The sequence below is a fragment of the Nomascus leucogenys genome, chromosome 2, assembly GCF_006542625.1.
Source record: "Nomascus leucogenys isolate Asia chromosome 2, Asia_NLE_v1, whole genome shotgun sequence".
Taxonomy (NCBI): Eukaryota; Metazoa; Chordata; class Mammalia; order Primates; family Hylobatidae; genus Nomascus; species Nomascus leucogenys.
In genome coordinates, this window is record NC_044382.1 from 89,535,512 (window position 1) to 89,562,395 (window position 26,884).

At 38.0% G+C, this 26,884-nt stretch overlaps 1 protein-coding gene across 3 annotated transcripts in view; it reads left to right on the plus strand.

Annotated features, from left to right (window-relative positions):
* The window catches only part of MSH3 (mutS homolog 3), a 229,626-nt gene that overhangs the window by 60,051 nt on the left and 142,691 nt on the right, over nucleotides 1-26,884 (plus strand). For all 3 annotated transcript variants that reach the window (XM_003261531.3, XM_030800806.1, XM_030800807.1), the window contains exons 9-11: nucleotides 9,667-9,779; nucleotides 13,066-13,180; nucleotides 24,863-24,947. In XM_003261531.3, the coding sequence (XP_003261579.2) occupies nucleotides 9,667-9,779; nucleotides 13,066-13,180; nucleotides 24,863-24,947 (313 nt within the window). The remainder of the gene's footprint in view (nucleotides 1-9,666; nucleotides 9,780-13,065; nucleotides 13,181-24,862; nucleotides 24,948-26,884) is intronic.

Sequence of the window (26,884 nt, forward strand, 5' to 3'; positions counted from 1 at the left end):
GAACAGCAAGGGGGAAGTCTACTCCCATGATCCAGTCACCTCCCACCAGGTCTCTGCTCCAGCACTGGGGATTACAATTTGATACGAGATTTGGGCAGGGACACAAATTCCAACCATATCATATATGGAAGCACTTTTCCTGATCACAGGAATGGGGAACTATTGAAGGAGTCAGAGGGCAAGTGCAGTGTCTTCATCTCTGTGCTCTCTCTGACAGCAGTGTGGTACAAGGGCTTGAGGGGTAACGTGCAGTAGGCACTCCATAAATGTCTGCTAAGCATTTTTAAAAGTGATCATTCTGCCATTCACTATGAGCCATAAGAGTAGCTGGTAGAAATGCCTGTGAATGTTTAAAAGCATTATATAGACTCTATTTCAGAATTGTGTTGACTAATGAAAAATGCTAGTTTTCCCCACCCCACACCTATCTTTCAGCTGCTTTATATTTATTTCTTTATTAGATAGAAAATTCCTCAGTAAACTTTTATTTAGAGAAATTCCTCTTTATGATTTTTTTGTTCTAAAGGTCGATTCTTAAAAGAAAACTTGTTGAAGTGCTCTAAATGGAAGTCTTTTTTTTATTTCTCTTCTGCGTCTTTTATGATAGTATCTGACAACTATCTTTTTTTTTGTTTTTGCAGAGATTGGGTTTTGCTGTGTTGCCAGGCTTGTCTCAAACTCCTGGCCTCAAGCGATCCTCCTGCCTCAGCCTCCTGAGTAGCTGTGATTATGGGTGTGAGCCACTGTGCCTGTCTAACACCTTTTTTGAGAAACTTACATTTTTTTACATATTTATTCTTGATTCATAATATTTATACATATTTATGGGGTACATGTGATATTTTCATATATATATACAATATCTAATTATAAAATCAGGTGTTTAGGATACCTGTCACCTCAGACACAACATTTCTTTATGTCAGACATTTAATATCTTCTAGCTATTTTGAAATATATGATAAATTATTGATAACTATAGTCCTACCCTACTGTGCTATCAAACACTAGAACGTATTCCTTCTATCTAACTTGTACCCATTAACCAGCTTCTCATTACCTTCCTCCCCAAAGCTCTGGTAACCATTATTCTACCTCTGTGAGATCAACTTTTTTAGCTCCCACATTTGAATGAGAACATGTGATATTCGTCTTTTGGTACCTGGCTTATTTTACCTAAAATAATTGACCTCAGTTCCATCCATGTTACTGCAAAGGACAGGGTTTCATTTGTGGGGGGCTGAATAGTATTCCATTGTGTGTATATTCCACATTTTCATTATGTATTCATCCATTGATGGACACTTAGGCTGAGTCCATAACTTGGCTGTTGGGAATAGTGCTGCAATAAATTTAAGAATGCAGATATCTTTTTGACATACTGAGTTTGTTTCCTTTGAATGTATACCCAGTAGTGAGATTGCTGGATCATGTAATAGTTCTATTTTTATTATAAAAAATTCTTTTAAGAGAGGGTGTCTTGCCCTGTCACCCAGGCTGGAATGCGATGGCATAATCATAGCTCGCTGCAGCCTGGAACTCCTTGGTTCAAGAGATCCTTCCCACCTCAGCTTCCTGAGTAGCTGGGACTACAAGTGCACTCCACCATGCCCAGCTAATTTATATTATTTTTTTTGGAGACAGGCTGTGTTGCCTAGGCTGGTCTCAAACTCCTGGCCTCAAGCTTTAGCTTCCCAAGTAGTTGTGACTATAGGTGTGAGCCATCCTGCCCAGCTAGTAGGTCTATTTTAAGTTTTTAAAGAACCTCCATACTATTTTCTATAAGGGCTGTCTCAGTTTACATTCCCACCAACAGTATGTAAGAGTTCGCGCCTTTCCGTGTCCTGACCAACACTTTTTGTCTTTGTGGCAATAGCCATTCTAACAGGAATGAAGTAAATATGTCATTGTGGTTTTGATTTGTATTTTCCTGATGATTAATGAGAGCATTTTTTTCCATATATCTATTGGCCATTCATTCAGGGCCTTTGCCCATTTTTAAATTTGGTTATTTGTGTTTTTGGTATTGAGTTGTTTGAGTTTCCTATATCAAAATACTTCTAAATTCAGCATGATGATGGAACATTGGTAGTTGCTTATGAGATAAAACAGACTCTTGGATTAAAGTAAAAAGTAAAAGTTTCAGAAGTAATTTAATTTTAGGAGAAGCCAGTAAAATTGGAATCATTTGTGTTTTATTTGAAAAAATTAAAATATGGTACAAATATAAGAAACTATAATACAGATATAGAAGAAGGCTGCTGAAACCACCATCTAGTCCAGTATATAGAGTTTTGGCAGTCACTCTAGAAGCTCTCTGTGCCTCCTCACTGTCATAGCCCTCAGAGGAACCATGATCCTGACTTTGTCATTGTTATCACCTTCTTAATTTCCTTTGCAGTTTTGTCACCCAAGTATGTATCCTTATGGTTTAATTTTGCCAGTTTATTTTTTAAATGTCTTCAAAATTTTTAAAATTTTTATTTTTAGAGACAAGGGTCTTGCTATGTTGCGCAGGTGAGCCGGGAACTCCTGGGCTCAAGTGATCCCCCTCCTGAGCTCCCTGAGTAGCTGGGACTACAGGTGCATACCACTGTGCCTGACTTTTTATAAAAATATATTTTAAAGCCTCTTTGTCTACAGGTTCGCTCTCCATCTCTTTTTATTCCTATCCCCACCTTTGGTTTTTTTTTTTTTTTTTTTTTTTTTTTGAAGAAACTCAGTTGTTTTTCTTGTGGAGTTTTCCAAAGTCTGGATTTTGCTGATTACATCTCCATAGAGTTTAAAATATTCCTCTGTATTTTCTGTAAATTGGTAGTTGAATTGAGAGGCTTAATAAAATTCAGTTTTTTTTTTCATGGGAGAGGAAGAGAACTTCATAGATTCTATTTTTTCATTGAGAGGCATATAATTATTTCTCTTTTTGTGAATTGAGTAGCCATTGATACTCAGTAGTGATGAACAAGTCTTGCTTTTTAAAGTATCATTATGAACCCAAGGGTTTAAACATATCTAATGTGTTTTGGTTTCATTGCAGTTGTTATTCTTCCCAGTGCTCAAAATGGCCCGTTATTGGGCAAAGAGAGTCTCTCCAAGTTGACTTCTGTGCCATTTTGCCATGATGCTAGTAATCTTTAGTAGCTTTTTTGTGTAACAAGATAGTCTAGGATCATCTTAAACATTTTCAGTCCCAGACCTGGAATTAGTCATTTTTCCAGTAATCCTTCCCTAGTTTCTTTTAGTAGCAAATGGTATTTCTTTTTTCTTTTTTTTTTTTTTTTTTGAGACGGAGTCTTGCTCTGTCACCAGGCTGGAGTACAGTGGTGCGATCTCGGCTCAGTGCAACCCCCACCTCCCAGGTTCAAGCAGTTCTCCTGCCTCAGCCGCCCGAATAGCTGGGACCACAGGTGCATGCCACTACACCCAGCTAATTTTTATATTTTTAGTAGAGACGGGGTTTCACCTTGTTGGCCAGGAAGGTCTCGGTCTCTTGACCTCGTGATCCACCCACCTCAGCCTCCCAAAGTGTTGGGATTACAGGCATGAGCCACTGTGCCCAGCCAGGAAATGGTATTTCTAAACCACAGTCTGTGCAACTAGGGAGGCTATTTATTGGATAGGTCAAACTATATTAAGAACTCATTAAAAAATACTTCTGATTCAAATTCAGGGCTAAAGAGTTTTTATTTAACTTTTTCAGTCTGACATCTATATCTCCTTTTCCCCACTATGTCGACAATCCTGGTTCTTATGTAAGTACTCTGATTTTATCATTCAAATATCAGGTATTTAATTTGCTTTATCCCACATTACTGAATCTATATTATTAAAATTATATATTATAAAATGCCATTGCATTTGGTCTTACATTTCTTCCCCATTTATTTCACAGTTGTAATATATCTGCATCGTCAGAGCATATAGCCATTAGGTACTATACCTTCTTTCTTATAGCCTCCATTGAGAGTCTTAGTTCTCCAACGAAATATGTATTACACGCTCACCACCAATTCTTATATCCATGTCTTTCTAGTCATTTTGGTTGTCTGAAATTTATTCTGTAGTATAGTTGTTCTTACACCTTAGTGTGCATCAGAATTACCTGGCAGGCTTGTTAAAGCACTGAGTACTGGGCCTCACTGGCAGGTTCTCTGGCTCAGTACATGTGGGATGGGGCCTGAGAATCTGTGTTTCTAGCAAGTCCCCAGGTGGTGGTGATGCTACTGGTCTGGTGACCATACTTTGGTTATAGCTGTCTGTGGCCTTTATACGTGGAAGATTGGCTAAGCGTAAAATTCTTGGCTTACAGTTTATTTCTTTGAGTATCTTAAACATGTTACTCCATTGTCTGTAGCGTAAAACATTGCTGTTAAAGTTTAGCAGCTCTGTTTTTCTTTCTTTTGTAAATAACTTGTCATTTTGGCTGGAAATAATTTTACTAGATTACTTATTGTGATGGTCATTATAGGTTGATTTCCCCAGGTATGTGATGTGTTTTTTAAATATACAGTGTCAAGTGATTTTTCTATTTCTTTGCTTTGCCCTCTTTGCCAACTTTGTACCTTGGGAGCACCTTTTATACACGTTTTAGATCTTTGCCAACCTTTTGTATTTGTTACTTTCTTCCAATCTTTCAAATCTCCTTTTTCATTTCTTTTTGATTTTGAAAAAAATTTCCCCCTTTCATTTCCTGCTTCTTATCTTTATTATCTGTAATATTTATTCAGTTATGTGCCTTCTAGTCTGTCCTTCGTTCTGAGAAGTTTTCCTTTTGTCTCTAATTCCTGAGTTCTGCCTGTTCATTTCTGAGTTTTTCTAAATCCAATTTGTTTTCTTAATAATTTTTTTTAACTTGTTAGGGTTTTCATGTTTTATGGAGATATCTAACATGATTCTGTTGTCTGTAGAGGTGTTATTATGTTTTTTCTTTTTTTTCTTATCATAACTTTGGACAGGATTTGAGTTTGGTCCTTTTCTATTACTCATTTTTATGCAAATTCATTTTCCCAAACTTTTAGAAGAGGCATGGGTTCAAAATAGCTTTTCTGACTTCACAGTGCTGGTAGTGTTTTTTAACTCCAAGTATTATTTATAAACAGTTCATTCATTTTTAAGTGTACAGTTTACACAACTGTAAGTGTAAGTGGTAGTTTTACACAATTTTGTAACCACTATCACAGTCGAGATGTGGTAGAATACTTTTACCCTAAAACTTTCCACGTGCTTTTGCGGTTGGTACCCTCCCTTCACATCTGGCCCTAGGCAATTATTAATTTTCCACCAGTGTATTTTACCTTTTACAGAATTTCAAATACAGGATATCTTACAATATATATTAAAATTTTTTGGCTTGATTTCTTTCACAAAATATGATTTTTTGAGATTCATTCATTTTGCTCCATATTGTCAAAGTATTTGAAAATGTGACAGCTCATTTTCTCCTGGCTCTGTTCTGTAGTACTTTTGTCTTTTTAACAATTACCCTGTTATCCCTTTTCTCCTCATTTTAGATTCCGTTCATAGGAGTTTTTCCTCAGTGTAAGATTTGTCCTAAAAAAGTGCTTTGCATCACTGATTTTGTGAATTCATAGGGCCTAGAGTTCTCAAGCCCCTTCAGGCTTTACTGTGGACTCCTTGTAGTCACTATTATCAAGTGTACAACCTGCACTCCCAATTTCAGCTCCTCAAAATATCCTACTATACTTTCCAGCAAGAACCTGGTTGCTGTTTTGTGTTGTTTCTGTTTTCCGATTGTTAGAGTTCTGTTGCTTCTGTCTGCTTCTTCTCACATGGTTGCTGATAGCATTTGTATCTTATTGTTCATCCCACCTGCTTGCATTTTGGGGTTCTTAATATCTTGAGATGCAGTTATAGTGTAATACATGTTGTCTGTGGGTTTTAGTTTGGTTATTAAATTCTCTGTTTTTATGGCAGGATTTAGGGAGACTGAAAAACTATGCTTGAATCTAACAAAAAACAATTATTTCAATAAAATATTATATCAAGGAAAATAGCAAAAAATTACAAATGTGTGTTACATTAATAAAATGATACATTTTTTTCTACTTTTCATAATACTGAGGGAGGGAGTGTTCTGCTTTTGTGATGAGGTATAGCCATTTGTGTTTCTGTGTTTTCTGTCTACCACATTGTCTGTTGTCTTAGATTGTAAACTAAGAAAGAGTGATCGTTGTGTGGCATATGCCCATGAGAATTTGTTTAACTGTTTTTTTGTGAAGAAAAAAATACCTAAACTATAGATTTTCTGTCATAAATCCTTCTTTCTGAATTTTAACCTAGTTGTAAAGCAAAATAGGTAATAAAGTTTCACTATTGTTTATTTATTACAAGGCATTGTAATTGAACTTTTAAATCAACTCATACGATCTCCTTGCTCAGGAAGGAAAATCATAAAAATAGAAAAAAGCTTGCTTTATTTTGGTGCTGGGGATGGTTTCAAGTCTTTTTTCAGTTTTATGTAGAGACCAAGAAAGTGTTCTGCATAGGGAGCCAAAGAAAAAAATATCGAGAAACTTTCTAAATTATCTTAACTCAGTTGTTTATAGTATAGCTTTACTTTACAGACAACTTATGTTCTCAGATCATTAGATATACCTACATCAATATACATAAGGTAAGCTTCCAAAGGAAGTACTCTTTGCTTTGGGAATACTCTTTGTAAATACTCTTTCCTATCATCTACTAATTTTCATTATAGCAGCAGTCTTATTTGTATAGGTCAATGGTTCTTTAACTTTAATGTGCAGTAGAGTCCCCTGATGCTGGGCCCCACCCAACACCTGTTTCTGTTTCAGATAAAGACAAGAGAGAAGTGTGTGTACATATCTAAGAGTGAGCACAACCAAAGCTGTATAAAACTTTCATGGAGAAAATTATGGAACATTACTGTTGGATGTAATAGACATGAATAGAGGAATATACCAGCTTTGATAATGTGTTATCTCTGTTTAAGATGTTATTTCTCTCTAAATTAATTCATTACATATCAAATCAAAATACCAATAAGGGCTGGGCGCAATTGCTCATGCCCATAATCCCAGCACTTTGGGAGGCCGAGGTGGGCAGATCGCTTGAGTCCAGGAGTTTGACACCAGCCTGGGCAACATGACGAAACCCCGTATCTACTAAAAATACAAAAAAATTAGCTGGGCGTGGTAATGCCTACCTGTAGTCCTAGCTACTTGGGGCTGATGGGGGAGGATTGCTTCAGCCTGGGAGGTTGATGATGCTGCAATGAGCCCTGATCCAGCCTAGGCGACAGAGTGAAACTCTTGTCTAAAAATAAATAAATAAATAAATAAATAAATAAATAAATAAATAAATAAAGTAATCCCAGTAAGTTTCTTGTGAAGACAGAAGGTAAGTGAACCTAAAATTCACAAAGAAAATCAAAGGGCCAGGAGTAGCTAAGACAATCTTGAAGAGCAAGGTAGAGGCCTTGCCACTTTAGATATAGATGCCAAGCCCTGGAAATTAAGAGACTGTGGTCGTGATACAGAGATAGACAAAAAGATCAGTGGAACAGCATGGAGAATCCAAAAACATATATGGAAATGCAATATGCAGTGAAAGTAGCATTATAAATCATCAGGGACATATGGAATGCTCTCCAATTGCTGCTTTGATCATTAATTATATGGAAAATTAAATCATACTTATAACTTCACACTATCCACAAAGATAAATTCTGGTGAATAAATTCAGAAAGCAGATCTTAAATTTATTAGAAAATATAAGAAATAATAAAATACTTAGCTGTGGTTAAAATGTAAAAAGCACATGTATCTTCATGTATAAATCTTAGAAATAGTGTAACATTGAGTATAGAGTCAATTTGTATGGTTATGATAAAGTACCACTCATACAAAATGAAAAGCATGAAATGATACAGTTTTTTATAAAAAATGAAAACATACATGGTAATATACATCACATTCAAGATAATGTTTGCTTCTTTTATTAATTTTTTTTTAATTTGAGACGGAGTTTCACTCTTGCCCAGGCTGGAGTGCAGTGGTGTGATCACAGCTCACTGCAGCCTTGACTCCCTGGGCTTAAGTGATCCTCCCACCTCAGCCTTCCAAGTAGCTGGGACTACAGGCATGTGCTACCGTGCCTGGCTAATTTTTGTATTTTTTGTAAAGAGACCCATGTTGCCCAGGCTGGTCTTAAACTCCTGAGCTCAAGCAGTCCTCCTGCCTCGGCCTCCCAAAGTGCTGGGATTACAGGTGTTGAGCCACTGTGCCCAGCCAGCATTTCCTTCTGGAAATCGTAGAGGGATGTGATTAGGGAGGGATATGTGCAGGCTACAACTGTAACTAAAGTTTTTTATTTTTAAATAAAGATGTTTTAAAGCAACATGTGACAAAACAATACCAAATGAATATCAAACAACAAAGAAATAGTTGAAGAAATTGTGGCATCTATATACCATGAAATATTTTTCAGCCATTAAAAAGAAGGAGTTGTAGCTAGGTCATTTTTATGGAGGGACTTTCAAGAATTATTAAGTGAAGAGAACAAGACACAGAAATATGTTTATAAAATCATCTTAGTTTTATAATGTAGTAATATAATGTATAATGAGCATATATTATATATGCTTGTGTATGACCAAAATATGAACATGGAAAAGTATGGAAAGATTCATTCTAGGCTGTTAACATGAGAGATAATAGTCATTGGGAGTGAGGTGATAAAGAAAGAAGAGAAGGAGGACAGAATAGGGAGTCAAGAAACAGAAAAAGAAAATGCACTACCCAGCATGCATGCTATGATTTGTTTATGTACTTAGGCAAATTTTTATACATATTTTTAGAAGGACTGTAGAATCACTTTAAAGAGTGAGAGTTAACCTAATTTACTATATTTCACTGGAGACTGTGATAGAAACAGATTTAGCAGAAAGTCCCTCAAAGAAAGAGTTACTCAGTGCTGTATTCTGTTGCTAGATTATTTAAACAAATAACGTAATCAAATCAAAATGATGCTTTTCAGTTTTTCTCCCTTCATATTTAGTAACATAATGGACCCTAATTTCAATGAGTTTTTCTTTTTAAATAATGATAGATATAAAGTACTCACAATGTGCTAGGTGATATAAAATAGCAGTTAATAAAAAGTATTTGGCCAGGCGTGGTGGCTCACACCTGTAATCCCAGCACTTTGGGAGGCCGAGGTGGGTGGATCACAAGGTCAGGAGATTGAGACCACCCTGGCTAACACGGTGAAACCCCCTCTGTACTAAAAATACAAAAAATTAGCTGGGTGTGGTGGCGGGCGCCTGTAGTTTCAGCTACTCGGGAGGCTGAGGCAGGAGAATGGTGTGAACCCGGCAGGCGGAGCTTGCAGTAAGCTGAGATTGCTGCCACTGCACTCCAGCCTGGGCAACAGAGTGAGACTCCATCTCAAAAACAAAAACAAAAAAAAAAAAACATAAAAAAAAAAGTACTCATTTTAATATTTTATGAAATAGAGGATTTTGGCAGAGAAACTTTAGCTCTTTCTTTCTCTCTCTTTCTTCAACTTGGGAAAGAATAAGGAATAAATCTTTATCTTTTTTTTCTTCTTGTGGCCAAGACCTAAATAACCAGCATTTCGTGATAATGGATAAGTTATCTTTGAAATTTTCCTTTTTTCTTTCAGTGTGCAGGATGACAGAATTCGAGTCGAAAGAATGGATAACATTTATTTTGAATACAGCCATGCTTTCCAGGCAGTTACAGAGTTTTATGCAAAAGATACAGTTGACATCAAAGGTAAATATTTTCCCTGTATGTCCTCAAGTTGAACTGATTTGAAATTTGGATAAAGGTATGAGTATGATTCTCAATTTAATGATGACTAGGTAGTTACTATAAATATGTGGGAGAAGAAGAGCTCACTGTTGTTGTGCTCATCAGAAACACTATTGCACTGCAGTCCCAGCTACTGGTGAGGCTGACACAGGGGAGGATCACCTGAGGGTTCAAGGCAGCAATAAGCTATTATCATGCCATTGTAGTCCAGCCCGGGCAACAAAGCGAGACCCTGTCTTTTAAAAACCAAAAAGAACCATTGCAGCCTCTTTTGAAATTATGACCAGCTAGTAACTTGATGGTTTTGACATACTCATCAGAGTGGAAGGAGTTTTTGACCATCTTTCCTTTTTGCTTATCTTTAAAGATGGCTCATTAGTATCTTTGTATTTTATAGACTGTTTGGATGATAAATATTCTGATGAAGACTAGCATTTTGAAAGGTTGGTTGCCAAAATTAAAACACCAGAATGTTAGTGACAGGGTCGAAATATTTTAGGTAATCATTATTTGTCTAATTCACACATCCACAATCAGGTATTAATGCTTACTTTCATTTGTACCTCACATTCCTACCAGTCCAGCTTATGTTGGGGTCCATTTTGTGGATGATGAGGTGAATAGACATTTTCCCTCTTGGCATAAACTTGGCTTCACTCTAATCTTCATCAGACTCCATATGGAGGAAATTTATCTCTGTCACATGCCAGAGAGCATTCATCATCAGCTCCCGTCACTGCTCCATTTAAGCATCAGTGTCTGGTTAGCATTTCCTTGCATCTAGGCATCAGTGTCTTGTTAGCATGTCTCTTTTAATTTCATAATGCCTTAGTCAAATAAAGTGTCTGAGCGTGTATCCCATTTCTTTTTATTTTTTTCTATAAGGTCTCACTCTGTCACCCAGGCTGGAGTACAGTGGCCCAATCTTAGCCCACTGCAACCTCTGCCTCTTGGACTCAAGCAGTCCTCCCACCTCAGCCTCCCAAGTAGCTGAGACTACAGGCGTGCACCACCACACCCAGCTAATTTTTGTATTTTTTTTGTAGAGGTGGGGTTTTGCCACGTTGCTTAGGCTGGTGTTGAACTCCTGGGCTCAAAACGATTCTCCCACCTCAGCCTGCCAAAGTTGCTGGGATTACAGGCATGAGCCACTGCGCCCAGCCAAGTGTATTCCCACTTCTAACACCAGTGTTCAGTATTACCGAGAGATCATCTTATGTTCAAGTAAAGACCTGACTAAATCCCAAGACTACCATGACCCATCCGTGGTACCAGATTTACTTAAAAGATATGGGCCAGAAAACACACCTTGCAAGCAGAGCATGCGTTGCTTTTAGTGGGATAGTCCTCACAGCAGTCTGCGGCAGTGCCCAGGAGAGTGTATGAAGGAAGGAGACTCACATCAAGTGAGCATAAGCGCCACCCTGGCTTAGAAGCTCCATGCCCTTGAGGAGCCTGTATTTCTTGCTGCAGTCTCTACAAAAGACACACCAGTTTACAAAAGTCAGTGCACTAAGGGAAGGCCAAAACTCTGTAGTCAGGTATTTATAATTCTTCTTAGTCCAGATATAATTTACTGATATTTGGTCATTTTTACCACAGGCAGTGCTACTTCTAACACATTGATACACCATCTTTATCATGTTTTCTGGGGAAGAAAGCTAGGAAGTTAAAAGAAAATCAAATTCTCAGTGGAACGGAAAGGTGTTGTTAGCACTTCATTTACACTCTGGTTTTATAAACACCTATAGTTAAAATTAATAAGATATTTTACTAATTTGTAGAGAACATCTTGTAATATATATTTTTTTACTTCTAAAAGTAATTAATGCTTATTGCAAGAAAGTCAAACAGTGTAGTCGTATATAAAGAAAAAAGTAAAGTGCCTGCCCTCAAACTTGTCCTCTGCCCTTGCAGCTTATATGTCAGAGGGGTTATCATTAACAATTTGGCATATATCCTTTTGTAAAACTCCACACATATACACATAAACATACACATATAGTTCTCTGTATTTGTTTAACATAACTGGGATTTATTCGTTCAGCTAATTTTTTGAATGCCTATTATATGCCAGGCATTGGGCATACAATAAGGAATAAAACAGACAAAAATTCCTGCTCTTTTGGAGTTTACATTCTAATGGTGAGAGATGTACAATAAAGTAAACTAGTGTGTTAGAAGGTGATAAGTGCTATGAAAAAAATAAGGCAGGGGAGTGGGTTGAACTTTTAAATAGGATGGTAAAGGAAGGCCTGACTGAGAAACAGCACTTGAATGAAGATTTGAATAGAGACTGAAGGAGTTAAGGGAAAGAGCCACATAGACATATGAAGGAACAGTATTTCAAGCAGAGACAACAGTAAGTACAAAATATCTTAAGGTGGGAGGGTACTTGGCATGTTTAAGGAATAGCAAGTAGTCTGTGTGCTGGAACAGAGTAACTGATGGGGAGAACATTAGGAGGTGAGCTCAGAAATAAAGAGGAGATGGTAGGCAGTATAGGGTCACTGTAAGGACTTTGGCCTCTACTCTTAATGAGTTGGGGGATGTTGGAGGACTTTTGAGCAAAATAGTGTCATGATCTGATATACATTTTAAAAAGAATTCCTCTGGCTGCTCTGTTAAGAATACCCTGTAGGGTGCAAGGATGAAGCAGTGAGACCAGATGGAAAGCTGTTGCAGTGCTTGTAGTGAGACATGAAATTGATCAGACAACTTTTTTCCTTCACTTAGCAACATGTTATAGATGGCCTTCCATATCAGTTCAGATAACTTGAAGTCATTCCATTTAGTTGGTATGTAATAACCAGGATTTACCAAACTTTATTTAAGTACTACGCTGTTAATGTTTATTTAGGTGGCCTCTAGTTTTTTGTAATACTCCAAAAGATTTTTCAAGTCACCTCCTCGTACACACATCCTTGACATGCAGTTTGGAGTATTTCTAGACAAAGGAGATGGGCATTTTACATTTTGAAAAAATACCCTGTTCTTCAAAAAAGGTTCATTCCACCATCAGAAAGATGCCCTTTTTTTCCATGTCCTGGGTGTTAGTAATGATTTACATTTTTCCAAAGGTCAATTTTAGGAGATATTGTCCAAATTATTATTTTGATAACCATTAAGTTTTACTTAAAATTTGTGTTTAATAAAGCTAACAAGTTAATGATTCTGTTTATTACATTTTTAAATTTGATTAATTTAAAAAATTTTTTATAACAAGTTAATATATTCTGTTTTCTAGGTTCTCAAATTATTTCTGGCATTGTTAACTTAGAGAAGCCTGTGATTTGCTCTTTGGCTGCCATCATAAAATACCTCAAAGAATTCAACTTGGAAAAGATGCTCTCCAAACCTGAGTAAGTGATTCCTCCAAAATTAAAAAAAGGGAGAGCTTATATTATGAACATTTCTTAAATTGAATTTGGTAGTACTATACTTAGAGAAGCTTGCCTGCTATTGATAGAATACTAGGGTGCAAGGATGAGCTGTTTTGTATTGTTGCTGAAGAATATTAAAAATATATTGGCTGGGCACGGTGGCTCATGCCTGTAATCCCAGCACTTTGGGAGGCCGAGGTGGGCGGATCACGAGGTCAGGAGATCGAGACCATCCTGGCTAACATGGTGAAACCCCGTCTCTACTAAAAATACAAAAAATTAGCCAGGTGTGGTGGTGGGCACCTGTAGTCCCAGCTACTCGGGAGGCTGAGGCAGGAGAATGGCGTGAACCCCGGGGGGTGGAGCCTGCAGTCAGCCAAGATTGCACCACTGCACTCCAGCCTGGGTGACAGCGAGACTCCGTCTCAAAAAAAAAAAAAAGTATATATATATGTATACACACGTATATATATATATATATATATATATATATATATAATTCTGTCAAATAAATTGTATTCATGATAGCTATTTGATATATTATAGTTTTGACTACAAAACTGTGCTTTATACTAACTGGACCCAGAAATAGTATTAAAAAGCATTCATAAAATTTTACCACCTTTCTTATTCTTGGTTTCAGTTCTTATTTCATAGACCATGAAGTTAGAGATAAAAGGGCCAGCTGCTAACACAGCTTTTTACAAGAGTGATTAACTGTGGATTTTGGAAATTTAAAAGCTCACAATTAACATTCTAGGAAAATACTAGTTTAATAACCATTGGAATAGAAAAAAGTAGTAGGATACTTTCCTTGTCTTTTTATATTCCGCCTTCACCAGCCCCTTGTCTTTGGGTCTGTCAAGAATCACCCTCCATTATATTGATCCAGGATGCATCAGCTCTGTCCCATTCTGCACAAGTGGGAGGGGAGATAGGTGCTATCTCAGCAAAATGACAGAATATAAATTAACTAGGAAACAAAGAGGTGGTGCTGGTTCAAGGTTGCTGGAGACAGTTGAAGAAAGGCAGGTTCCTTGGGGTTCTTTTTGTAATGTCTTTGATGTGTGTTCTCCCGTGTGGTACTAGAACAGAGTATCATTTCTCTGGAAGCAACTTTATCCTATTTAAAAGCAATCTAAATGCCCATCAGGGATCCTTGTGCTATATTCATGCAATGTAATGTTATACAGCAGTGAAAATGAATGAACTAGAGCTATTAATATATGACCAATACTTAAAATTTCATGAACTGTATATTAAGCCAAAAATAAAGTTGATGAAGGCCACATAGTACATACCATTATATGAAGTTAGAAACATGTGAAATCATACTCCGTACTGCTTAAGAATATATATGTAGTTAGAGAATAAGTGAACACATGCAGGGGAGTGATAGAAAATTCAGAAGCAGGGTTTCTTTCAGGGGGAAGAAGGGAAAATAGTAAAAGTTGAGGATGGACGTGGCATAGTGGAGTTCTAACTGATGTTTCATTTCTTAGCGTGGGTATTGTATTAATCTATACATTTTGTAGTGTGGCCAAAATGTTTTTATTTTTAAAAGTGTCAGCCCGGCATTATACCCTCATTGGATTCTACTTTAAGCTCCAAAAATAAACTTATTAAAGAGATCAGTCTATATGGTTGGTTGTGTAGGGGCTTTGTAAAAAAAGGGGTGACAAGCTACCTACCACCAGTTTGACTTGTTCATGATAGGGACCCTGTAAGTGAGGTGCAATTAGTGATAAATAGCTTGCCCGTTAAGACTTGTGTTTCTGTTCCTGTATCACCAAGCAAAGAAGTATTAATGTTGGAATAAGGAAACTAACTTAGAAATCAGGCCCTGATGTGTTTAGAAGCAAATGAATTTGGACCTGGAAAGATGTGTCCTCCTCATATATATTTTTTTCTTTTTTCTTTTTTTTTTTTTAGATGGAGTCTTGCTCTGTTGCCCAGGCTGGAGTACAGTGGTGCGATCTCAGCTCGCTGCAACTTCCGCCTCCCGGGTTCAAGCAATTCTCCTGCCTCCACCTCCCAAGTAGCTGGGATTACAGGTGCACGCTACCATGCCCAGCTAATTTTTTGTATTTTTAGTAAAGACAGGGTTTCACTATGTTGGCCAGGCTGGTCTTAAACTCCTGGCCTCAAGTGATCTGCCCGCCTTGGCCTCCCAAAGTGCTGGGATTACAGGCATGAGCCACCACATCTGGCCTGTCTTCCTCATATTTAATTCGAAATAGAATAATACCAAACAATAAAACAAGATGTCTATATATACTGAAATTAAAATAGCTTCTTTTCAAATTACCTGAAGATTAACCTCTTGATAAATTGAGTGAAGCTGAACTTTTTGCATCTTGTAGTTGGTGGTGGAGGATGGTCAGGAAACTGGCTCTGCTAGTGACTTAGTGTGTGGTCTAATCTACCTGTTGGGTACTTCCATGGAGCCAAAGCCAAAAGACGTAAAGTGCCCTACTTTGTATATATTCCCAGCATCCAGCATAAGCCCAGCACCTAGTAGGCTTTTATTATATATTATTATATATAGTATTAATATAGGATTAATGAAAGAAGGAAGGAATTCTTCATTCTATGTGGTGATTACCTTTACTTACTAGTGAAAGAAATAGCTTAATATATAAGCTACTCTAATGACATCTAATGGCTAGCAGCCAGGGATGCTGCTAAACATCCTAAAATGCACAGGATATTTCCCTAAAAAACATGTTATTTGGCCCCAAATTTCGACACTCCAAAACCAAACAAAGATATTACAAGAGAATAAACTGCAGACCAGTATCTTTTGATTATAGACACAAAAATCCTCAATGAAATATAAGTACATGGAATCAGGAATATAAAAACGATTGTACTCCATGACTATTGGATTTATTTCAGGCATACCGGCTTGGTTTAAAAATCTGGAAACCAATCAGTGTAATCTACCTTATCAAAAACTACATGATAGTCTCAATAGACAGGAAAAACTCTGCATAAGATTCAACATCCCTTCATGATAAAAAGGCTCAAAAAACTACAACTAACGTGGAACTTTCTTGACCTGACAAAGGACATTTATGAAAACCTCACTGATGTTAAACCTGTCTGTTGTTGTTAAGATGCAGTATTCCTCAGATCAGTCTCTAAGTTCAATGCAATTTGTATCAAATCCCAGCTGGCTTCCTTGGAGAAATTGACAAGCTGATCCTAAAATTCATAGGATTCATATCTCTGTTTCAAAACTTACTACGAAGTGAGTAATCAAGACAGTGTGGAGGGTGGGATTAAAAAAAGACAGTGTGGAATTGGCATAAGCACAGACATATGATCAATGTGATAGAATTGAGAATCTAGAAATAAACTTACGGTCATTTGATTACTGACAGGGGTGTTAAGACAATTCAGTGGAGAAAGAATAGATTTTTTTCAAACAAATGGTGCCAAGATAACTGTCTGTGCAAGAGAATGAAGTTGGACCCTTACTTCATGTCATTTTTAAGTTTGGAAGATAAAATGGACCAAAGACGTGATATGAGTTAACACTGTTATACTCTTAGAAGAAAACATACGTGTAAATCTTTGTAACCTTGAATGAAGCAATGATTTCTTAACTATGACATCAAAAGCACAAGTGAGAAAAGCAAAAATAGATACATTGGACTTCATCAAAATAAAAGCTTTTATTCTTCAAAGAACACCATCAAGAAAATGAAAAGACAATCCACTGAATAGAAGAATTTTTGTAAATCATATATCCAGTAAGGGACTTGTATCTAGAATATATATATTAAAAAACTCTTACAAGTCAGTGATAAAAAGATAACTCAGAAAATGGACAAATGATCCGTGTAGGTTTTTCTCCAAAGAATGTATGCAAACAACCAAGAAGCACATGAAAATATGCTCAACATCATTAAGCATCAGGTAAATTCAAATCAATGCCACAGTTAGATAACACTTCATACCCACTAGGATGGCTATAACTAGGAAAAAAAAAAGGTGTTGGCTGGGGTGCAGACAAGTTGAAATCTTCATATATTGCCAATAGGACTATAAAATGGTACAGCCATTTTGGAAAACAGTCTGGTAGTACCTCATGACATTTACTATGTGATCCAGCAATTCCACTAGATGTTACTTAAGACAAAGAAAATATGATGTCCACATGAAAACTTTTACAAATGTTCATAAGAGCATTAGTCATAACAGCCAAAAACTAGAAACAACTCTAGTGTCCATCAACTGAAGAATGGATACCTAAAATGTGTTATATGCATACAATAGAAGATTTTTCAACCATAAAAAGGAACGAAGTACAGATACATGTTGCAACATGATGAACCTTGAAAATACTATGATAGTTGAAAGACATCAGTCACAAAAAGTCTCGTTTTGTCTGATTCCATTTATATGAAATGTCCAGAATAGGCAAATCCATAGAGAGAAAGTAGATTAGTGGTTGCCTAGGGCTCTTGCGTTGTTGGGGGGAGTGGAGAGTGATTGTTAATGAGTATAGAGTTTCTTTTTGGAGTGATAATATCTAGAATTACATGGTGGTGATGGTTGGCCAATTTTAATATACCAAATACCACTTAATTGCACACTCCAAGTGGGTGAATTGCATAGTGTGTGAATTATATCAATAAAGTTGATAGACACACACACACTTATCTTTTAAATGTCAGTAGTGCTGAGATTGAAAAATCTTTGTCTCTGTCTATTTTAATTCCATTCTTAAGGCAATATCCTTCTGAGGCTTATACCCAATGCCTCATGTATTTTGAGGTATTTCTACTCCGGTTGGAGAGTGTTCCAAGCCCTTTGTGAACTCTGGTCACTGTTCACTACTAATTTCTGGTAGTTATTTCCCTGGTCCCACAGAGGTCCCTAAACGCCTTTGAGGACTGGTACTTGGCCAAGAGTTGAGGTGACCCTTCAGCAGATCTCTGGAGCTGTATGTGCAGCTCTGTTATCTGGCATTCTGTCTCACAAATTCTAGTTTCCCTGCGCCCACCAAAGAGGCAGTCATGTTGTTTACCTCATTTGTTTTTCCTCTCTCAGGGATCACAGTTCTGTGCCAAGTGTTGTCCAGTACCTGAGAAGTTTTCCTCCTCATGTGTTTTGTCCAGTTTTCTTATTGTTTATGGTTGGAGGACATTTCTCATGCAGTTATTTTTTATGAATGAAAGCAGAGGTCAGGTGGCACAATTGAACACTGCACAGAAAGAACAGAAGAGGGAGGCTGGAGAAAAACATTCTATGAAGTTTAAAACATGATTGCCGGCCAGGTGTGGTGGCTCATGCCTGTAATCTCAGCACTTTGGGAGGGTGAGGTGGGCTGATCACCTGAGGTCAGGAGTTGAGACCAGCCTTGCCAACATGGCAAAACCCCATCTCTACTAAAAATACAAAAATTAGCTGGGCATGGTGGCAGTTGCCTGTAATCCTAGCTACTTGGGAGGCTGAGGCAGGAGAATGGCATGAGCCTGGGAGGCGGAGGTTCCAGTGAGCCAAGATCATGCCACTGCACTCCAGCCTTGGTGACAGAGTGAGACTTCATCTCCAAAAAAAAAAAAAAAAAAAAAGTTGAGCACAGTGGCTCACGCCTGTAATTCCAGCGCGTTGGGAGGTCAGGGACTTTGGATTGCCTGAGATCAGGAGTCTGAGACCAGCCTGGGCAACACGGTGAAACCCTATCTCTACTAAAATACAAAAAAAATTAGCCACATTGGTGGCAGGCGCCTATAGTCCCAGCCACTCACTCTGGAGGCTGAGGCAGGAGAATTGCTTGAACCCAGGAGGTGGAGGTTGCAGTGAGCCGACATCATACCACTGCACTCCAGCCTGGGTGACAGAGCGAGACTCCATCTCCAAAAAACAAAACAAAACAAAACAAACAAAAAAAGAACAGAGAGCAAGACGTATGAAGTTAGAAAAACTGTCCTAAGCATTGCCCATGTTCTAAAACTTCAGGAAAATTAATCTTCACTTAAAAATTAGCAATGGGAAAAGAACCAAATTCAAATTTCTTACAAAATTATTATGAGAAAAAAGAGAATAAGGAGTAGGATGTCATTACAGATAATGTATACGTACCAGATAATCATGCTCACAGATGAAATAAAAATGACGATCTGGCTGGGCGCAGTGGCTCACGCCTGTAATCCCAGCACTTTGGGAGGCTGAGGCTGGCAGATCACCTGAGGTCAGGAGTTCAAGACCAGCCTGGCCAACATGGTGAAATTCCATCTCTCCAAAAATACAAAAAATTAGCTGGGCATGATGGCAAGTGCCTGTAATCCTAGCTACTCAGGAGGCTGAGGTGGGAGAATTGCTTGAAACCGAGAGGCGGAGGTTGCAGTGAGCTGAGATCGCGCCGTTGCACTCCAGCCTGGGTGACTGAGCGAGAGTCCGTCCCCCGCCTACCCCCCCTCAAAAAAAAAACTACTGTTTTAAAATGAGCTAAAAGACACTAAGAAAATGATACTAGATGTGAAAGAACATCAATAAGAAGTATGAAAGATTGGAAATGAGGTGATTGGATTTAAGAAAGAAGTATAAAGAAAAAGATCAATTTAGGACTGAAGCGTAAACTTGAAAGAACATAATAGCGAATAAATGTAATACATATAGTTTTAGAGTAGAATTTAAAAAGAGGGATGTGCAAAAAATTAACATAGCAGGCCTGATCACAAAGCTTTCCTTAGAAAGCCCTTCCTGCAAGCTTTGCCATTGACTGGAGTCTGGGACCTTGAATTTTGGGAGAGTTTTCACCATTTCCTGATGAGAGTGGCTCACTGTGCCTTAACTGTTTGTGCAGACAGTGTGGTTTATGCTGATCACCTACTTTATTGGAGCTGGAATTTTGGTACGTGGTAGGGAGATGGTGCCTATGGGATCAGTCCAGCATAGAAACCATGGGTGCTGAGTCTCTAATGAATTCCCTGGTGGACAGCATTTCACACGTGTTGTTACAATTCATTGCTGGGGAAATTTAAGTGCATCCTTTGTGACTCCGCCTGGAGAGGATTCTTAGATGCCCGGTTCCCCCTGGACTTTGCCTCAGGCACCTTTTCCTTTGCCTGATTTTGCTTTGCATTCTTTCACTGTAGTAAATCATAGCTGTTAGTATTATTCTATGTCGAGTCCTGTGTATATACCATGAATCATTGAACCTGGCAGTGGTCTTGTGGGCTCAACATACACCTTTCTCATTATTTGCCTTTCTAATGGGCTTATTGGCAGGATTTAGGAATGCAAAGTTAGTCATGTTGTTTAATTACAAATCAATTATAAGTGAATCTACAACCCTGAAGTTTTGTAATATAATACAGTTTATATTTTATAAGTCAAATTAACTGCCAAAAAGTTAGACAAATGGTGAATTTATGAACTCTGAAAGCTGTACACACAAATATTTTCAGCAATAGATTTCATGTGTTATATGGTAGTTTTTGTCATTGTTTCCATTTTAAAATGATATTTAAATAAGTTCTGTACCCTTATTGCCTTTGTCTAAGTCTTTTTTTTTTAAGTAGGATTAGAGAAGTATGGAGTTGATTTCTCTGTCCAGCTTTTGGCAAAGATGTTTCCCTCCCACTATTGAGGGAAAAAAAGCATCTATTGTATTTTTGGTGTCTGAAATATTGATAAAACTATTTTCCCATGTTATATATAAGATTTCTATGCAGGTTCACGCAGCATGAATTCTAGCCAGACGTTGTTGGTGAGTTTCATTTCAAAGCACATAGAATTTGTCTTCTTCCACAAGGATAAATAATTTAGAATTGCTTGAGTGTTTCAGGTCAGTGATCAGATACTATTGGATACCTTAGGATGCTGGTAGATATAACCCTTAGTTCAAAAATATATAGAATTCTAATGGAAATAGGTGCTAACAGAAGGAAATTTCATTTCTATTGGGAAGGAAGACTCCAACTCCAGAATACGTATAAATTTATACTTATAAATACTTATGAAATATATGGGAACTCCAGAAGCATGGTTAGTCCTTCTTGTAGTTGCTTGATAATTATTCTAGATGGAAATCAGTCTGATTTAAGATTGCCCAGTGGTTGATCTTTTATTAAAATCAATGTAGATATCAATTTAAAAAAAACTCTTACTGCATCTGATTTGAAATTTAGATTACTTGTTTAGTAAGGACAAAAAGAAAAAACAAAAACACACACAGCAAAAAGAAAAGACAAAAACACCCATAACCAACCAAATAAAAAACCACAGACACAACACATTAATACTTACGTTAATACCATTAATTAAAATAACCTATACCTTTGCTCTCTAAAGGTCTGGGGTTGTGAGCTAACTAAAAAACCAACTTGGTTGTTCACAGTTACTGGTTTCTTTTTGATATTGCAGATATTTGGTAATTATATGTAGATGAAGGCTGTAAGCCTTCTACCCCACCGCCTGTATACCAGGTAGTGGGTTAATTCCAACTGAATTCTGCCACTCATTTAGATACTTTTTAGCAAGCAGGCACAAGAACAGTCATGTAAACTCTTCTCTAGCTCTATGAAATTCCAATTCTGTCTTTTTGGTATTCTGACAGTACCTTGTTTCAGTGGTTCACTTGAGGCATATGCAACATTATAATAGGGACAGTTCACTTTTAGTTGGAGTCAGGGAACAAACCCTGAGATAATTGGTAGAACAGGGGATGCTTTCAGAATCCTAAGCCTGAAACACCATACCTTAGGGTATGGGCTGTTGGATTTATAGGATTATTATACCCTGTTCATGTGAGGGAGGAGGCAACTGGGCAGTATTTCTGGACAGCCTACAAACTTCCATACCACAGTGAAAAATTATGTCTTACACATCTGTTGTTGACAGAAGATAAAGGCAGTGAGCTGAGATGCTTTTAGGAGAGGCTGCTAGTTTGTGGTTTCTTGATTAGTCTCATGCCAACTGTTATGGCCTGGATGTTTGTGTCCTTCAAAATTCACATGTTGAAACCTAATCACTACTGTGGAGGTATTAAGAAGGGGCCTTTTACTAAATGATTAGGTTATGAGGGCAGATTGTTTGTAAATGGGATTAATGCCCTTATATTAATAGAAAAGACTTAAAGGAACTGTCCCTCCTCCATGTGAAGACACACAGAAGGTGCCATCTATGGGGACTGAGCCCTCACCAGACACCAAATCTGCTGGCACCTTGATCTTGGACTTGACAGCCTCCAGAACTCTGAGCAATAAACTTCTGTTTACAAACTGCCCATTCTGAGGTATTCTGTTATAACCCAAATAAACAACAATGGCAGCTAAGCACCCTTCTAGGGTCGATGTCTGATTAGGGCACTAACATGTTAACTAGTCACCCCTAGGATGGGCTTTGTTAAACCTAATTGTCAGAACAGCGGAAGTAAGGACTCATATCTAAACATATGGGTAACTGGTTAGATACTAACTCAGAGCCCAGGCTATCAGCCAAACTTCCAACTTAGATCTTTGACCATGAATTCATGTGAGCTCTTGTCAGCTACATAGCCAATCACTGCCTAATTGTTTCTTCCTGTAAATAATGTTTTACATTTTATAACTGTCTGGCTATTTCACAGACATTTCTGGAGCTTTGTGATTCAAAGGGAAAAATATAAACCCAACCTGGTTTTCCCATAGGAAGATGACAGATATTTGTAGAGCCTCTACTGTCCACTAAGCCCTACAGGTGGTACAAAATGATTGCCTTCAGGGCGCTTAGATCTATTAAGGAGGGTAGAGGCACAACATAAATTGCTGTAATTCAAGACAAATTAAGTTAACTGCTACCAGAGGGAGAGAAAGGGCTGAACACTTGCTATCCTTCAGTTTTGGAGTTGCTTCCCTCTGAAAATCATTAACAGATTATCATTCTTTGGAAGCTAGATCAAACCTGTCACAGATACATTACACTACGAAAGGACAGCATTGAGTTACTAGGCAACGTTCCTAATTTGAGGTAAAGTATTTCTCTTTTCCAGGGCTTTGGGGCCTTAGTCAAAGGAGTCATCTAGAAGTGAAGGAATCTCTTTTTGGGTACTGGTTTTTCGGGCTCTGATTTTAGGTTCTGTAAAGTTCTGGGTGAGGGCTTGTTTTCTTAACTCGGGAAACTGGATGTTACCTAAATTTCATTACAGCTATGAGAAGGGCAATAGGTTTATAGCACAAACACTTATGCCTTTCTTTTGTTAAATAATTTAGTGACCTGCTGTTATTTTCCTTGCCTTTAAAAATAAGCTCTCAAGCCTGTAAGGGCTGTTGACAGAAACATTTAAGGACTGGCTGATAAGGGAAATTGAATTACTGCATTGGTACTGCATTGATTAGTAGTTCTTAACATGAATTGGAATTGTACATACATTTATTAGTCATGCTGTAGCTCATTCTCAAATCTTTTTGAAATTTATTGAACTTCTAATTTTGTTTTGGATAGATACTGGGACAATAAGGAGAGTGTGAATGCTTTAACTGAGTTTAAGGAAATAATAGTGTTTTATACCCACTAAATGCGGCCATGGTAATGTGTGTTTTTTTTCTTTTTTCTTTTTTCTTTTTTTTTTTTTTTTTGGAGACGGAGTCACACTCTGTCACCTGGGCTGGAGTGCAGTGGCACAATCTCGGCTCACTGCAACCTCCACCTCCCGGGTTCAAGCAATTCTCCTCCCTCAGCCTCCCGAGTTGCTGGGACTACAGGCGTGTGCCACTACGCCCAGCTAATTTTTGTATTTTTAGTAGAGACGGGGTTTCATCATGTTGGTTGGCCAGGATGGTCTCCATCTCTTGACCTCGTGATCCACCTGCCTTGGCCTCCCAAAGTGCTGGGATTACAGGCGTGAGCCACTGTGCCCGGCTGCATGTGTGTTGTTAATTACAGAGTAAATAACACTTGTTGCATATGTTAGAATCTTTTTTTTTTTTTTTTTTGCAGATGTAGTCTCACTCTGTTGCCCAGGTTGGAGTGCAGTGGCATGATCTCAGCTCATTGCAATCTCTGCCTCCCCGGTTCAAGCGATTCTTGTGCCTCAGCCTCCCGAGTAGCTGGGACTACAGGTCCATGCCACCATGCCTGGCTAATTTTTATATTTTTTAGTAGAGACGAGGTTTTGCCATATTGGCCAGGCTGGTTTCGAACTCCTCACCTCAGGTGATCCGCCTGCCTCAGCCTCCCAAAGTGCAGGGATTACAGGTGTGAGCCACTGCGCCTGGCCTAGAATCTTGATTAAAAGTATTTATCAAGATGATCTCATGCTAAAGAATAAGGAGGACAGTTTTAAGTATCTTGACATATTTTTCTAGCTGATTGCACAGCTTTTCATGAAGCTGTGACCACTGTGCTTGGCTAATGATAAAAGACCATGTTTGGTTCTATTCCTAGAGCAAAACCAAAACAAAATGTTGTTACCATTACTTCCCTTTCCTGTTCTTGTTTTTTTTGTTAGAGTAACTATCTTTGTCTTGCATCAATCTACTTAACAGCACCAGCATTAATGGAATGCAACAGCCTGATGAATTTTCATTTTGCTCCTTTTTTTGATTTCCTATGAGAATGCTAATTTTTGCCATAATGTAGCCAGAATGTTTCTAGTTCCTGAATTAGTTTTTTTATTTCTTTATGCACTTACATCTAGGCTAATTATATTTGATTCTTTTACAGGAATTTTAAACAGCTATCAAGTAAAATGGAATTTATGACAATTAATGGAACAACATTAAGGAATCTGGAAATCCTGCAGAATCAGGTCAGGCAAATATAAGGGCTAGTTGATTATAAATGGTTTTGGAAAAAACTTCTGAGTAAGGCAGCAGTCTGTTTTTAGAGATACAGGTGAAAATATAGTGTCTTTAGCTGACTGCACTATTAATTGATAACTGTAGCACTTTTTGGAGAATGAACTGTACATAATACTTCTGGGTTTTTTGGGGGAAATGATGGAGCTGTCCTTTTTAATGACTGAGGGGCATGCTTATCCTGACAATTTCTGTAACATCATTTCTGTATCAGGTAGTTTTTTGGAAAGGCATCGTCACTGAAAATTAATATGAAGTGGGTTTTTTTTTGTCTACTTGGTTATATTTTTCTATATACCTTTAACTTTTTGTTGAAATGTTTGCAGTCTTATTTCATTATTCAGGTTATAAAACAAGTTTCTGGGATATTCAGTTTGACTGTAAGATGCATAACATTTCAGTTCGCAAACTTTCTTTCTTTTTTTTTTTTTCTTCTTTGAGACAGAGTCTCGCTCTGTTGCCCAGGCTCAGTTGACTGAAGTGACGTGATATTGGCTCACTGCAACCTCTACCTCCTGGGTTCAAGTGGTTCTCCTGCCTCAGCCTCCCTAGTAGCTGGGATTACAGGCACCCACCACCACACCTGGCTAATTTTTGTATTTTTAGTAGAGACAGGGTTTTGCCATGTTGGCCAGGCTGGTCTCAAACTCTTGACCTCAGGTGATCCACTTGCCTCGGCCTCCCAAAATCCTAGGATTACAGGCATGAGCCAATGCACCGGGCCTCAGTTCACAAACTTTCATTGTTTATTTGTCCTTTGTTGATGAATTAGGAAGATAACGGGGAGATTAAACTTACTACTTTCATTTATTAAATTATCACTTGGGAAGATGAGACATTACATTATAAAATTAATGTTATCCTAACAAAGTAATAGAGATAAAAAGCAACCCAACGCCATTTGATTAAGTAGTGGAGAATCATCTGAACCATCTGAGTCAAAGGAGTTAAAACTCTTCAGAAATATTTATTACTATCGCAAATTAAACACTGAATTTATTCTCCTGACTCCTGAATCTGCATATTATTAACTAGTTTCTCTCAATTTCTTCCTGTTCCAGTCTGTCCTAGTATGCTGAATTCAGATGTATTTTTGTTCAGTAACATTTTTATCTTGTCATCATCCAAAAGCTGAGGATCTGTCTTGCCGGTCTCTCTCATCAATTCTGTAGCCATCTCCATGATAGGAAATAAGTAGTAGGAATAAAGAGACATTTCTCAGCTGAAGGAGTGCCGATAGTCAGCCTGCTGCCACCCCTGGCATTGTAAGCGTTCCTTGCTTCTGTTGCATCTTCCCTGTTCAAATCCTACTACAACAGAGTCAGTTCTGAAATCAAATTCCTAAGGCAGAAATCATCTAGAATCAAAATACCCTTCAAAATTCCTTCCTTTATTGGGCCTTGCACCATTTTAGAAGCAGAAGCTGAGAATTAACATCTTCTGCTTGTCTTTGTCCCTCAACTTCACCCCCCCACCCCCCACCCACCTTTCCAAGGAGCAATGGAAAGAGGTGCAGGGTAGGAGTTGGGTGTCAGCAAGAACAAGGATATAATAGGACACGTGTCTCTCCCTCCTCTCTTGTCTGAGCCGGCTTCTCCAGGGGTGTCAGGGAATTGGCCTCTTCACGGGACCCTTTACCCCAGTCAGGCCAGTCAAGCTCTGGTCTCAGGAGCAGTGCTGCTGCTGATCTGAACTGCCCTCCTTAGCCTGTCCAGCCATCCTCAGAAGAACCTTTGTGACCTTGTACCTTCTCTGTGCTCTCTCCGTTGAACTCCTGAGGCCTGAGAGCTTATGTCACACCTTTTCTAGTTGATTCCTGGCAGGTGGCATTGTATCCTAATTATGAGTCTTTTTCCAACTTGGCTATATGCACCCTGAGGGTGGGACC